The sequence below is a fragment of the Esox lucius genome, chromosome 2 (genome assembly GCF_011004845.1).
Source record: "Esox lucius isolate fEsoLuc1 chromosome 2, fEsoLuc1.pri, whole genome shotgun sequence".
NCBI lineage: Eukaryota > Metazoa > Chordata > Actinopteri > Esociformes > Esocidae > Esox > Esox lucius.
In genome coordinates this window covers 37,632,780-37,647,855 of record NC_047570.1, presented here as the reverse complement: position 1 = coordinate 37,647,855, position 15,076 = coordinate 37,632,780, and the positions used below count along the sequence as shown (strand labels likewise).

Sequence of the window (15,076 nt, the reverse complement as noted above, 5' to 3'; positions counted from 1 at the left end):
CTCTCTATAACTTAACCCCAGTCCCACTCTCTGTAACATAACCCCAGTCCCACTCTCTATAACTTAACCCCAGCCCAATGTCCTGTTATAACACCTACCAATTAGAGGTTTTCATTAGAAACTGTTGACTGTGTGTGACCTGTGATCTTTGTAACCTTTGCACTTCAGGAAGAGGGAATTGCCTTCCTTTACAATGAGAGCACAGCTAAGCACAGTGACAACATCATGGACAGGTGGATTCAGTCCTTCACACAGTCCCTCATCCAGTTCTTCAAGGCTGAGATGGATGGTGAGCTTGAAGTCACCACACACTAGCCTTTAATACCATCATGGTCTGTTAATGTAAAGACAACTTCCCAAGCCTTTAATACTATCATGGTCTGTTAATGTAAAGACAACTTCCCAAGTCTTTAATACCATAATGGTCTGTTAATGTAAAGACAACTTCCCAAGCCTTTAATACCATCATGGTCTGTTAATGTAAAGAAAACTTCCCAAGCCTTTAATACCATCATGGTCTGTTAATGTAAATTGTAAAGACCACTGCCTGTGAAGTGTAATAACCTTTGACTTCCTGCAGCTTACAGACTTTACACAGTGGTGCCAAAGCTCGTCAAGTTTGTGGACATGCTCACCAACTGGTATGTGAGGACGAACCGCAGGCGTCTCAAGGTGAGTCTCAAACACTGAGGCTTTGAAACATGGTCAGCACTCTTAACGATACAGTACAGTGGAATTAAATCCAGTTCAGTGAAACACGGTCAGCACTCTTAACGATACAGTACAGTGGAATTAAATCCAGTTCAGTGCAGGGATATTAGTGTTGTTAACATTAGGACTAGTTTTGATGCGTCTGATAGTTTTATCAGTTGTGTTTCATCTCAAATGGAGTATGGCAATGGTAGGGCTGGACATTTCCTGGAAATGTGAACGTAGATGTGAAAGGGTCATTTTCTGTTGTTTTATTGGGATTTGTTGTACCAATTATTTCTCACTGCATTTCTGTTGAAGAAGAATGGAAAAAACCTCATTAGGAGTCAATGGTTGTAAAAATGCTTATCATTTAATTTGGGACTTGCTTGGAAAAATGTTTCAAAGATTAATACTTAAAGCACAAAATATTTAGCAATATTGTCCAAATGATACAATCTATAGTCAGAAACAGTATTTGATTTTCTCCCGTCACTAGGAAACAGTCATTTAACCAGCTATAGATTACTAACTCTATTTAGTGGTAATGGGGGAATGTTAAATCAAGTTAATAATGTGTAGGGCGCGTTACCCAGCATCATTTATGCATTTTAGAGACCCCCCCATCTTGATAATGCTTAAAATGTCTTGATTTTTTCCCCGCAGTTATCCTTGTCCTAAAATATCATTCATTTTGAAGGCCTTTAAGCAGACGCTATTATCTTGTGCGATTTGTTGTACTCCAAAAACTTCAGTTCTGAGTAAATGCGTACTCTTACAAAACGCTTTGTAGCAGGTCAAATGTTTAGCATTAGAATCTGACTAACAACCCAGTTTTGGCACAATGGTGTAGTGTGCCAGACATGTTGGCTTGCGTGTGGGCGCTCGTAGTGTGTGATGATGACGTTGTTTTCCACCTCCAGGGGGAGAGGGGAATGGAGGAGGAGGATGGTGACGCTGTTGTTTTCTGTTTCTAGGGGGAGAGTGGGACTGAAGACTGTCTGTGGGCTCTGGAGTCTCTGTTCAGCGTTCTTTTCTCCATGTGCCGGCTGATGGTGAGCCCGTCTGTCCTGTCAGTTAACTAGCGGCAGTTGTTTTCGGACGAGGTCCAATGTGGTTCTATCATCCTGTGCGTCTGTCCCTGTCCAGGCTCCCTTCACGCCCTTCATTACAGAGATGATGTACCAAAACCTCCAGAAGCTGATGGATCCCGCCTCTGTGGAAGAGAAGGACTCCAGCAGCATACACTACCTCATGCTGCCACAAGTCAGGTGATCAATCAATCAATTAGTCAGCTGATCAATCATAGTGCCCTAGGCTGCCTCGGGGCAGGTAGTCAATCTTTCAGTGAATCATTTATTTTATTCTTCAGCCGGCAGAGCCAAAGGCGAACCTAGTCACCCCTCCGAGTCTGGTTCCTCTCTAGGTCTTTTACTAAGTTCCAAACTACTTTTTTCTTGCCACAGTAAATAAATTCAGTTCTTGCTTGCTCTCTGGAGTTTCAGGCTGGGTGACTACTGCTGATGAAAAAAGGGCTTTATAAAATAAATTAGATTTTATAGTCAGGTACAAGGGACTGGACCAAGAGATGCACGAGTAGCAACATCTTTCACTAGCTCAGTAATGTCTTGTATCTACATTATCCACTAGCTAAATCAAGTTCTGTAGCAACATCATCCACTAGCTAAATCAAGTCCTGTAGCATCATCTAATCAATCAGGTCTTTTTGGTGAATATATAAAGCTATTTGCAAAACCGAAGTACTGCTTTTTCCCCAGTTTAACAAGGGTATATCCTTTGTATTTTAAGGAAATTATGTTGATGGATGTTTGACTTTTATTTTTGAAGCTTCTCTCAAATAAAATATTGAAGAAAAAGATCCCTCTCAAAAGGGTCATTTCTTTAGAATTTGGAAAGCAAAGGACAGTTCTTAGAATCTCACAGACTCTGTGGTTTTGATCAGATGAATCTCAGGCAAGGTTCTCTATAGAAACACAATGGACATTTTTATTTATTTATTGCATCTCATCTAATGTGTTGAAAACACAGTAATACATTCCTAATTGGGTTCTGTGTACACAAATACCTTGGTTAAAACCTGGAGCTGAATCTGTGCATTTCAACAGACATGATCCCACCATGATCAGACAGGAAATGGGCACACCCACAAACATTACTGCGATTCTATATAACCAATGAGACGAGACTGGCAGGTTAGTTTGGGTATAACTCCAGGGGGCACCTTCCAGTCTGAAGGTCTTTCTTACAACAAAACCTTCTCTCCCTCGTCAGTTTCTGCTGTTCCTGAACTGTTCTGGCTCACATATTACCCAGCATGCTCAGCGTAAAGGGCATTCTTATTAAGTGTTTTTTCCTGTTTCTGTCTAAGACGTGAGACCTTCGGTAGAGGTGACATCCAATCAGGAAAAGATGAGCCAAGAAAATGTCTGTCCGACTGTCTGCTGTTAAGCCATTAAGTGATTGGCTATCTGTGTTTAGTGCTGGATCTCTCACTTTGTCTCTCTCTTTCTCATTTTTACTTTCTCACAACTTTTACTCACTCTCCAAAAATACATCTGAATTTCAAGGCAAAACATTAGACAAGTCTGTCAAAAGGATAAAGGCTTTTGAATGTTGAGTTGAAATGTGAATATTTACACGTATGATTGACCATGAAATGAATGTGTTTACCGTGTTGTTTGCTCTGTCTGCCGTTTGCCCTCTTCCACTTGGCTTCGGGTCACAAACCCTGGGATTGCATGTCACGTGTTGTCAGCGTTTGATTTGGAGCTTGTTAATATGCGTGCGTGTCTCTCGTACTGGTGTCAGACTCATGGCGTTGTCCTCCGCTACCTCATGCACCTCATTTACATCAGGGATGGCGATTGGCTCCAGCGTAGCCTCATGTGATTCAGGAACTAAATGGGGTTTCCTGGAGAAGTTCCAGGGCCAGCGATGTGTGAACCACCTGCGTCATGTCTCCCTAACTGCCTCCATTCAGCCTGGCTAACCCCGACCCCCACCCCCACCCCCCCACCATTCCCTCTCTGACAGGGAGTCTTTGATTGACAAGCGTATCGAGAGTGCTGTGTCCCAGATGCAGTCTGTCATCGAGCTCGGACGAGTCATCAGGGACCGCAAGACGTTGCCAGTTAAGGTAGGCCTTCACAGGTGTGTTGTGGCTGACTGTTAAAAGTAGGCCTTCACAGGTGTGTTGTGGCTGACTGTTAAAGTAGGCCTTCACAGGTGTGTTGTGGCTGACTGTTAAAGTAGGCCTTCACAGGTGTGTTGTGGCTGACTGTTAAAGTAGGCCTTCACAGGTGTGTTGTGGCTGACTGTTAAAGTAGGCCTTCACAGGTGTGTTGTGGCTGACTGTTAAAGTAGGCCTTCACAGGTGTGTTGTGGCTGACTGTTAAAGTAGGCCTTCACAGGTGTGTTGTGGCTGACTTTTAAAGTAGGCCTTCACAGGTGTGTTGTGGCTGACTGTTAAAGTAGGCCTTCACAGGTGTGTTGTGGCTGAATGTTAAAGTAGGCCTTCACAGGTGTGTTGTGGCTGACGGTGGTTTATGGGGATGGTTATGATGATGATGATGATGATGATGATCATCTTGTTTATAGTACCCCCTGAAAGAGGTGGTCGTGATTCATCAGGATCCAGAAGCTCTGAAAGATATCACCTCCCTGCAGAAATACATCCTGGAGGTAAGATCCACCCTAATACCAAACGACGAGTTGCTTTGGAGTAACTGTACGTTTGAGTCCCATGTGCTTGTTTTCATATTTGAGCTGGGATAATGAAATGAAAGTTATTGACACCTGCAATACCGATCACTTATTCCAGGGGTTTTGCCAATATTGTTCATTGCAATAATTGTCCAGTGGTAGTGAAATCTGCTTGGAAATCAATAAAGACCATTTATTAAAGGGTAATAAAAATATAACTGTGGTGCACAATCATATCATTATATTTATTGTTATTGCATCAATCCATGCAATTTAGAAAAAGTTCCATGCACTTCAGTTACTTAAACACACCATACTCAAAACCTACAAAGGGATTTTAAATTCAAGAACTTCTAGAAACTTATAAAAATTCATTTTGGGACATTGATTTTAGTTGCTCCTTTGACCTGTATTCACAATGAATTCTGTTGCAGCTCTCCTGTCACTGGGCCCATACTCATTGCCACCACCACCACCATCAGTCATCTTCTGATAGCTGACAATTTCATGGTGCAATGACTGCAATTAATTGATTATTGAATGTTATCGATCGGGACATCTCTGTAGAGCCAATCACAGGCAGCTCGGACTGCATCTTTATCCATCATTATTATTCCTCCATGGCTTAAAAACACTCTTGCAGTAAGATGGCCAGAATTGGCATGGTTATTCAGTCAATAAATTATTCAGGTCATTTGTAATTTTTCTAGAAGTAAAACAAAATTTCAGTTGAATTGAAATTCATCTGCGCCAAATATGTGCTGATTTGGAAGATCTGGAGTTCCAGCTGCATTCTCCTATGTGGCTGTAATGAACAGCGTTATTGGATCCATCTGTGGCCTATCCCCTGGGGGGGCTCCATCCGCCCCCGGAGGCTACATTGGCTTTCATCTCTGTCTCCGTGATGTGGGCCGTGTCCTATCTCTCCCTCTCTCCCTCATAGTACCCTTCACCTGGGTGCAGGGCTAGGGGACCTGGCAATAGGAGGCCATTTGGGAGGCAACCGTTCGTTTTGGGGGAAAATTGAAAACCAAACGTTTAACCTTGACTCGCTCAGCAGTCGGTGAACAGTTTATTTTCCAGCGGCGCGACGGAGCAGCGGAGTGGTGTGATCTCAGCCGGTGAACAGTCTGTTCGGTGGCACAGCAACACGTCCCGCTGAAGATGTGAATTGCCGCCCTTGACAGTACTTGACAGATTAATTTGGCGCTCCGTCGTGCCGCGCTGAAATGTAATAAACGGATAGTCAGCAATGTGATAAATGACTGCGGCGCACGTTTCGACACTTAAAACCCTCTTTGCCACATTTTCTTATGATCACTGGAAGTGTGTCAAAAACTCCTGACCCGTTTTTCTGAGCTGGACATGGCAGAGTAAAAGCCGGCACTCTCCCTACACCCACCCCAAGCCCACTGCAACTCGGTCAAGATCCATGCCCAGCACAGCGCCAAGCCTGACAGAGTGATTGATGGAAAGGCCATGCGATGTGGGGCGCTGGGCTAAAATTAGCAGCGCCCTCCTCTGTGCTGGCCCAGCCGCGTCAGGCAGACATGAGAAACGGTCTGGTACTGCTGCTGTTCTGTCTGTGTGACGCTGGCTGGGACCGGTCTGTCCCTCGCTACGCTACAGTCACATGGAAATGTTTCACGTTTTAACAGCTTTAAGGACCCTGCTACTTCTCGCTCTTGTGAGATATGTGACACTTTGTTCTGCCGGCTCGGTGTGTCGTACCGTATTCTCAGGTCCGGAGAGACACTCTTGTCAAAGATGTTTAATAAAATATGTATTAAAATGTGACCACACTGTTTCGCACACATTACATTTTTTATTCATCTCTTTTTATCTCTGTGAGGAACAAAACCACAACAACTAAGTCAAACTATTTCATTATTAATGGTTATTTTCACTCTAGAAGCACATCAAGGACCTGATTAATTTACCTGCTTTAACTTAGTGCAACTTCTGTCACTGAGGCACTTGCTGTCCTAGTTTTAATCTAACCATTCCTCCGACCCCTGACCCTCTCCCCCAGGAGTTGAACGTCCGTCAGATGACCCTGTCTACGGACAAAGACAAATACGGCATCCGGCTGAGGGCGGAGCCTGACCACATGGTCCTAGGCAAAAGGCTGAAGGCAGCATTCAAGTCCATCACTGCCTCTATCAAGGAACTGACGAGTGAACAGCTGGAGGTCTTTAAGAAGACAGGTCGGTTGGAGGTGTATTTGTGTGGGGGGGTGCGTAGGAAAGCCTGTGAGTATAAGAGAGAAGTTCCTGGTTGCAGCCGGTGTAGACAGTACAGCGGCCTAGCTTTGTCAGTCAGGGGTGGGCAGCAGCTGATCTATCTGGGATGGTGACTCACACACTCACTCTCATATTAATACACAGTCACAGTGAACCCTGAACCCCCAGGCTTGAGAGGCAGGGTAGAAAATCAAAGCATGGATATCTGGGATTACGGTGTGATCTTCTGTTGGCTACCTCTGACAACAGACTCACACTTGGCCTCTATCACGCTCTTTCTCAGTTTGATGTCAGTTACAGTGGGGCAAAAAAGTATTTAGTCAGCCACCAATTGTGCAAGTTCTCCCACTTAAAAAGATGAGAGAGGCCTGTAATTTTCATCATAGGTACAGTTCAACTATGAGAGACAAAATAAGAGAAATAAATACAGAAAATCACATTGTAGGATTTGTTATGAATTTATTGGTAAATTATGATGGAAAATAAGTATTTTGTCAATAACAAAAGTTCATCTCAATACTTTGTTATATACCCTTTGTTGGTCAAACGTTTTCTGTAAGTCTTTACAAGGTTTTCACACACTGTTGCTGATATTTTGGCCCATTCCTCCATGCAAATCTCCTCTAGAGCTAGGCAACACGGACTTTCAACTCCCTCCAAAGATTTTCTATTGGGTTGAGATCTGGTGACTGGCTAGGCCACTCCAGGACCTTGAAATGCTTCTTACAAAGCCACTCCTTCGTTGCCCAGGCGGTGTGTTTGGGATCATTGTCATGCTGAAAGACCCAGCCACGTTTCATCTTCAATGCCCTTGCTGATGGAAGGAGGTTTTCACTCAAAATCTCATGATACATGGCCCCATTCATTCTTTCAGCCCCAAAGCATGATGTTTCCACCCCCATGCTTCATAGTAGGTATGGTGTTCTTTGGATGCAACTCAGCATTCTTTCTCCTCCAAACAAGACAAGTTGAGTTTTTACCAAAAAGTTCTATTTTGGTTTCATCTGACCATTCTCCCAATCCTCTTCTGGACCATCCAAATGCTCTCTAGCAAACCTCAGACGGGCCTGGACATGTACTGGCTTAAGCAGGGGGACACGTCTGGCACTGCAGGATTTGAGTCCCTGGTGGCGTAGTGTGTTACTGATGGTAGCCTTTGTTACTTTGGTCCCTGCTCTCTGCAGGTAATTCACTAGGTCCCCCCGTGTGGTTCTGGGATTTTTGCTCACCGTTCTTGTGATCATTTTGACCCCACGGGGTGAGATCTTGCGTGGAGCCCCGGATCGATGGAGATTATCAGTGGTCTTGTATGTCTTCCATTTTCTTATAATTGCTCCCACAGTTGATTTCTTCACACCAAGCTGCTTACCTATTGCAGATTCAGTCTTCCCAGCCTGGTGCAGGTCTACAATTTTGTTTCTGGTGTCCTTTGACAGCTCTTTGGTCTTAGCCATAGTGAAGTTTGGAGTGTGACTGTTTGAGGTTGTGGACAGGTGTCTTTTATACTGATAACAAGTTCAAACAAGTGCCATTAATACAACTAACGAGTGGACGACAGAGGAGCCTCATAAAGAAGTTGTTACAGGTCTGTGAGAGCCAGAAATCTTGCTTGTTTGTAGGTGACCAAATGCTTATTTTACAGAGGAATTTACCAATGAATTCATTAAAGATCCTACAATGTGATTTTCTGGATTTCTTTTTCTCATTTTGTCTCTCATAGTTGAAGTGTACCTATGATGACAATTACAGGCCTCTCTCATCTTTTTAAGTGGGAGAACTTGCACAAGTGGTGGCTGACTAAATACTTTTTTGCCCCACTGTAAATGTCTTCGAGGCGTGGAAAACAACGGCGCGCGCACGGTCCCAGTGTGGCGAGGTTCAGCTGGCCCCCAGAGGGATCTCCACTGTTTCCTTCTAAAATGTTGTTATTGTCATCCTGTATTTGATCTCCAGGCTCCATCATAGTGGACGGTCACGAGCTTCATGATGAGGATCTGAGGCTGATGTACACCTTCGACCAGAACGCAGGGTCTGCAACGCAATACGAAGCTCACTCTGATGCTCAGGTACGTGCACACACAGATTTTCCTATGAAGGTCAGTTTTGGGCCATTAGAAATGTAATTCATGCCTAACCTTAAACTAACCCTGACTCCTAATTTTGAGCTTAACCCTAAATCTAACTCTATGTTTAACCTGTCAATCAACGCTTCTTGTTGAAGTGAGGACCGGCCAAATGTCCTCTTCTCTAATGTCCTCACTTCTCTGTCCTTCAATGACAGCGGAGCATGGCTGGGCCTACATCATCTAGAAGGGATGTGTTATATATTTGGAATTGACATTGCAATTATCAAATATATTTTTACAGATGGCAGTGTAGTCATTAGCTAGCATATTACTTCATGAATAGCTGGCAATAATAATTTGAGCTAGCTGAAATTAGGTGGACTCCTCTCAATATTAACTAGATAGTCAACATTATGCTGCATCCAAAAACTTGTTGATGGCATCAAAATGATGATAAAAGGTTCAGCTACTAATTGTTTGCCTTCTTTAGAGTCAGTATAGTGTTTTCAGGTCTTAGTAATACACTTCTGACAAAATCGTCCTCAGCTCTCATTGAGGTAGCATTGAGTAGATTTCTCAGTTGAACATCATCCCCATAAGGAATGTTCAAAACAGTATTGTGACATAATGTGCAATCTATGAGTAGTCGAGTCCTTTAACCGTCTCTTGAGCACTCACAGAACCAGGTAGGGGCAGAGTATCTAAACATGTTTTTGATGTAGCAATACAAGAGCATCTCTAACAATTCCCTGTTACCTGCTGTAAAGAAACAAAGCTATTCAGCGACATCAGCAACTGTTTTATTAAATTCTTCAGCATTCAGGATAGTGTTCTCTTCATTCAGGATAGTGTTCTCTTCATTCAGGATAGTGCTGTCTTCATTCAGGATAGTGTTCTCTACATTCAGGATAGTGTTCTATTCATTCAGGATAGTGTTCTCTTCATTCAGGATAGTGCTGTCTTCATTCAGGATAGTGCTGTCTTCATTCAGGATAGTGCTGTCTTCATTCAGGATAGTGCTGTCTTCATTCAGGATAGTGCTGTCTTCATTCAGGATAATGCTCTCAATGGAGTTGAAAAAGGTTTGTATGGAGAATGACCTCTTAGCAACAACTATGGAAAAGTGGAGCTCTCGAAAAGTTCAGACTGGCACCTCTGACTCTCTCTCTGTCTGACTCGCCGCCTGACTGGCTGTGACTCTTTCAGTTACTCTCATACTCTCTATATTACTTTTTGTTACTCTGACTTTCTGTGTTAGAAGTTGTCTTGCAATCTCTCTGGCGCTCCCTGAAACTATCTATGTGACTCTCTGCTTGACCTTTGTTGACTGTCCCTGAATCTGTACCTGAGCTGACCAGTAACTGAAATGTTGGTAGATCGAGTCCCTGAGCTGGGAAGAGATAATGTTTTGACTTGTTAGTAGCCAGCATTAATCTGGCTACCAGAGGCAACCTCAACTCAGGGTTCCCCCAACCATGTTACCATAAAATGTAGACGCATAATCAGGTCAAATGCTAAATGTCTGTTTCAGTCTATTATCAAACCTGTGGTAAAGACAACATCTGAAGTGTTTTGTGAAGTGTGTAATATGTCGTGGGTTCGTTGCTCAGGTGCTGGTTCTGTTGGACGTCACCCCAGACCAGTCCATGCTGGATGAGGGTGTGGCTCGTGAGGTCATCAACCGCATCCAGAAACTACGCAAGAAGGTAAACATGCAGTGTGGTAGGCGATATAGAACCTCTTACTGTTTCCAAATTCCTGTTTCTCCACAATAGATACATTTGTGGAAACACATCCTTAATCAGTGCATTTACTTTAGTAGTGATTTCTGTGTACAGATCTTCGGTGATCAGGGTCACCAAGAGGCATATCGTGAAAACAAAGGTGGTCCCAAAACCGTGCCTTGGGGAACACCAAAGTGTAACTTAGATTTTTTTGTGAACAGACAAACTGACATCTGTCAGATGGATAGGATCTAAATCAGGCAAGAACATGTCTGTGAAGACCAATATGGGTTTCCAGTTTCTCCAAAAGACGGGAGGGATTGGTCCCTCCCTCACTCTGTATCTCTGTCTGTCTATCCTTCCATCCTTCCCTGCTACACATCAGAGTTCTCAGGCTTTCTCTTCTCTCTGTCTCCCCTCCCTCCCCATTGAGCGCTTTGTCTCCTCGCTCTCCTCTCTCTCTGTCTGTAATGTTGAAGTAATAATTCTGAACTCCTGCAGCATGGAGAAGCAGGCCCTTCAGTAGCATAATAAGCAGGCTTAAAGTGTTTTATTATGGACCACAGAGTGGCCAGTTCCTGAAACACTAACTTTGAAGTGTTGTTAGAGGGAAGGAAAGTCAAGCGGGATAATCTTAGACTTGTTTTCTTAATAAACAAACCCTTTTTTCCATTGGTCCCTCAGCTTCACAGCACTCATAGGGTCTATGGTATAACTGCCTTGGCTCTCAGCCAGGCTAAATTCTTATGTTATTTAAAGCTGAAATCTTTAGGAATTTTCCACCCCAGGGATTTAATTTAACAGTTGTTGAGATGAGTAGGCCGAACTGGGAGGTTAGAATGGGTCGGCTGGAGGGCACGGAGAAGAGATGAAGCGGGAGACATGAGGTCAAAGTCTCAGGGTTCTGATTGGGCTATTACTATATATATATATATATATATATATATATAAAATACACACATTGCTACAGTATTCTTATTCAGCCACTGCTTGGAAATGACCAGAAGGCTAAGCATCCTTTCCTACTAGTATTATGTGTTGTTTTTTGCCATTAAAACCATCCTGTAATTGGGGGCAATATAGAATATAAAATGTGTCTCGGTAAGGACTGCCTCAGTTGTGGCCCAAATGGCACTTATTCCATTTGTAGTGCACTCATTTTGACCTAAGACCATGTAGAGACAACGCTACAATGCCCAGGTCGGGATATCCAGGGGTCAAGTCGGGAGAAGATTACCGAAGATGGACATTCTAAAACCGTAATAAAAGACATCTGCAAATACAATTATAATCTTATAAAGCACTATAATATAATGGAAGGCTGCTAAAATTCAAGTGGTTCAAGGGTAAGTATATCAGCTTTTATGAGGTAATATTACAAATTTGTTGACTACCTTCTACTTTCCTGTTCATTTTACAGAGCCTCTTTTCTGTACACATGGGGACCAGGCTTGTGCACGGCATCTCTCTTGGGACCAACGTCATCATATTCTATTTTCTATTTCTTAATCATTTGTTTTTTTTCTGTCTTCTTTTTGTTTGTTTTGTAACCCATCAGAAAACCTTTTGTGCATGGCATTGAATAGTTTTTCTATTTATTCATCCTTTTTGTTATTTTTTCTGCCTTGTTTTTTCACACTTAAGAAACCTTTCATCCATGGCATATCTCAGTTGACTAGATTTATCAGATATGTTTTTCCCTGAAGAGGAAAACAGGTCCCTAACAAACTGCATTGTCTCTGTGAGGAGATTGAACTGATCAAATCTGGTTTTAAAAATAGCTTTCAGTTCATCTAAAAAACTCTGACATCACAGGAATGATCGTGCTAAAGATGACTTACTATAATTGTACAGTGTTGGAAAATGTTGCTTTTCGTTTGAAGAGGTTAAAGCACCTAACTAGTAACCAAAAGATTTCTGGCTCAAATTCCTGAGCCAACAAGGTGACAAATATGTCCATGAGCATGAGAGTTAACCCTAAATGCTCCTATAAGTTGCTCCGGGTAAATTACTTCACTTCGAAGTCACTGGCCATTCTTTCTAAGAAGCTGAACTTGTTTCTAGACTTTAGTCTACCAGTTGAATTAGCCTTGGGCGTGCATCATTTCCTAAATGCAATGTCAATGGGATTGACACTGCAGCAGCCTATGTGAGCGGTGAGCTGTGAATTACCCATTTGACTCATATATTATTTCCGTACCACATTAAGGAAATGCTTTCAAGCTGCAAATTGTTGTCTCTGTCAACAAGAAGGCTGTGAACGATTTAAAATTGACTGGGATCCCATGACCCCACGGTAGGGTTTGTCGCTATGTCGACATTTTCCTCACGGACATTTGCAACCTAGGACCCAACCTGAACTTGTGAGTCCCCGATCTGCTCCATTAGTTTTAGGACACTGTGAAGGAGTTACTAGAGACACATGCTGCCCTTAAACCATCTCAATCTGTTTTGGTCTCACCAACCAAACCAGAGAAGCTTGTATAGAGGTACCTGTGCTACGTTTTTATACTGTACTAACAGGAACTTTAGCCGATCTTTAGCCCCCCTAACCCGGTGATTCAGGGCTCTTCACCAATCCTAACCCCTCTGGTCCTTTCCTAGGGTCACCTGGTTCCGTCGGATGAGATCACGGTATACTACAGCTGTGAGCCGGTGGGTGACTACTTGGACCAGGTGATTCTGGCCCACACAGACTTCATCCTGGCCACTACCAAAGCACCGCTGAAAACCTACCCCGTCCCCGCAGGCTCCAGTATAATTGTGCAGGAGAAGACACAGGTTGGTCGGGTTGATGTTAAACAGTAAAAGTCTCTAGGTTCCAATCAAAAACAAAAAAGGACTGGAGAGTAAAGGTTTAGGTTACATATTGATGGATAAACTCCTGTTGAATGGTTTTCATGGTTCTCCCCGCTTTGTTTGCCGTTGTGTTTATGGTCTCCAACATGTTTCTTTCTCTGTGGTTGAACGTTATAATAGTTGAAGGGTTCAGACCTGGACCTGACCATAGTGAAGGGAGCAGCCGTCTGTAGAGCGCCTATGACCGGCCCTGCATGTGCCTATGTCAACGTCCATCTCAAACTTAACAACAAGGAACAAGGTATGTTAAGAGGTGTTCTTAGACTGACCTAGCTTTACGTTACTGGACTCACTACTGGTGTCCCCCAGGGCTTGGTACTAGGTCCTCTAACGTCTCCCTACTGGTGTCCTCCAGGGCTTGGTACTAGGTCCTCTAAAGTCTCCCTACTGGTGTCCTCCAGGGCTTGGTACAAGGTTCCATTCCCATTTGTTATATGATGGGGTTATTCTTTCTAGTAATTCTTTTTCTATATTTTTTGTCTGCCTTAGAGGGTGTGGTCCTCTTGGAGAACCCCAAAGGAGACAACCAGCTGGACATGTCCAAGCTGAGACAGGTCTGTTCCTGTGTCTTTGGTCTCAACAACACCAAGTTCTCTGTCTTCAACGGCCACACAGGTAACATATTGTCATATATGGGAGTGAATAAAACTTAAAAAGCTGACTGATTGCTTTTGCCGAATCGAATTTCGATTCGAGTACTACAGCCTTAATAGTTGATAAAGGCTGCTTCAGCCTCTGAATATGTTGTATGTTTCAGAGCTGACAAAATTGCCACTTCTAGTTTATATTTTATTCAATGTTGTTTCCACTTTTTACCAACCATCTCAGAGCTGACTGGTACGTCTGACCTCCTGTCCCTGAATGGGAAAACTCTATCTGTGACATCAGGCTCCTCCCTCAGCTCCTCCCCCAGCTCTGACTCCTCCCTGGTCTGTCCCTACGTCAACCTCCAACTAGCCAACTGTCAGCCTGCTGGTATGTTGAACTCCACAGTAATGTTACCCAGTGGACACTGCCTGTAAAGATTAGCTCATAGTACATGTAATGGTACTCTATTAAGATCAGTTTATTAGTCAGGACACACTTCATTCCAACCCCATCCAACAACAACAGGAAAATAACATCTAGAATTTAAAAGCAGAAATCTTATGTTGCTTTCTGGGATTTGAACTGGGAATCCTCCGGTTAATGATCTTCACCTCAAAGTGTTAGACTACCTACGCTATTGACATACTGATGCTGTCTTTGGAAATACCTGATTATTGTTGTCCTGTCGTCTCTTTGCAGAGTGTCAGAGTGGGGATGTTGGGACCCTCCTCCTTGTCAACCCTGTTGGACCCAACAACCTGAGCCACGATGCATTGCTGTCTGAGACTGCCAAGGTGTTCGGACTCCGCAGTCGTCGGCTTAAGCTCTACCTGGATGACGCCCTCACCCAGGGTAAGAAAGACACCACCTGGCCAGCAGTTCTGTTCAGTTTTGTCTCTGTCACATCTGGTTATACTTCAAAGCCACTCAAAACTTTGGAGAAATGCCAGACATCGATCGCAGAAAATCTCCAACTGCCGCCAGCTAGGTATTGGCTAGTGTTGTGTATTGGCTTCTTTGTGATTGCTTCATTGGGGAAAGAACCAATATCATTCTCAGGGTATTGCTGAGTAGTCTAGATCCTAGGACTATTTGTAATCCCCACACTTTGAGGGTATTTAAAAAAAAAAAAAAACATTCTGTCAGTAAAATAAATACACCTAAGTAGGGTCGCCGCCAGGAA

General features: G+C 43.3%; 1 protein-coding gene across 3 annotated transcripts in view; it reads left to right on the top strand.

Annotated features, from left to right (window-relative positions):
* Nucleotides 1-15,076, top strand: part of iars1 (isoleucyl-tRNA synthetase 1) — a 45,768-nt gene that overhangs the window by 28,741 nt on the left and 1,951 nt on the right. For all 3 annotated transcript variants that reach the window (XM_034296547.1, XM_034296548.1, XM_034296552.1), the window contains 14 exons: nucleotides 169-289; nucleotides 581-672; nucleotides 1,668-1,745; nucleotides 1,840-1,961; nucleotides 3,745-3,847; nucleotides 4,309-4,392; nucleotides 6,446-6,620; nucleotides 8,610-8,722; nucleotides 10,333-10,428; nucleotides 13,051-13,227; nucleotides 13,426-13,546; nucleotides 13,795-13,920; nucleotides 14,134-14,280; nucleotides 14,593-14,745. In XM_034296547.1, the coding sequence (XP_034152438.1) occupies nucleotides 169-289; nucleotides 581-672; nucleotides 1,668-1,745; nucleotides 1,840-1,961; nucleotides 3,745-3,847; nucleotides 4,309-4,392; nucleotides 6,446-6,620; nucleotides 8,610-8,722; nucleotides 10,333-10,428; nucleotides 13,051-13,227; nucleotides 13,426-13,546; nucleotides 13,795-13,920; nucleotides 14,134-14,280; nucleotides 14,593-14,745 (1,708 nt within the window). The remainder of the gene's footprint in view (nucleotides 1-168; nucleotides 290-580; nucleotides 673-1,667; nucleotides 1,746-1,839; nucleotides 1,962-3,744; nucleotides 3,848-4,308; nucleotides 4,393-6,445; nucleotides 6,621-8,609; nucleotides 8,723-10,332; nucleotides 10,429-13,050; nucleotides 13,228-13,425; nucleotides 13,547-13,794; nucleotides 13,921-14,133; nucleotides 14,281-14,592; nucleotides 14,746-15,076) is intronic.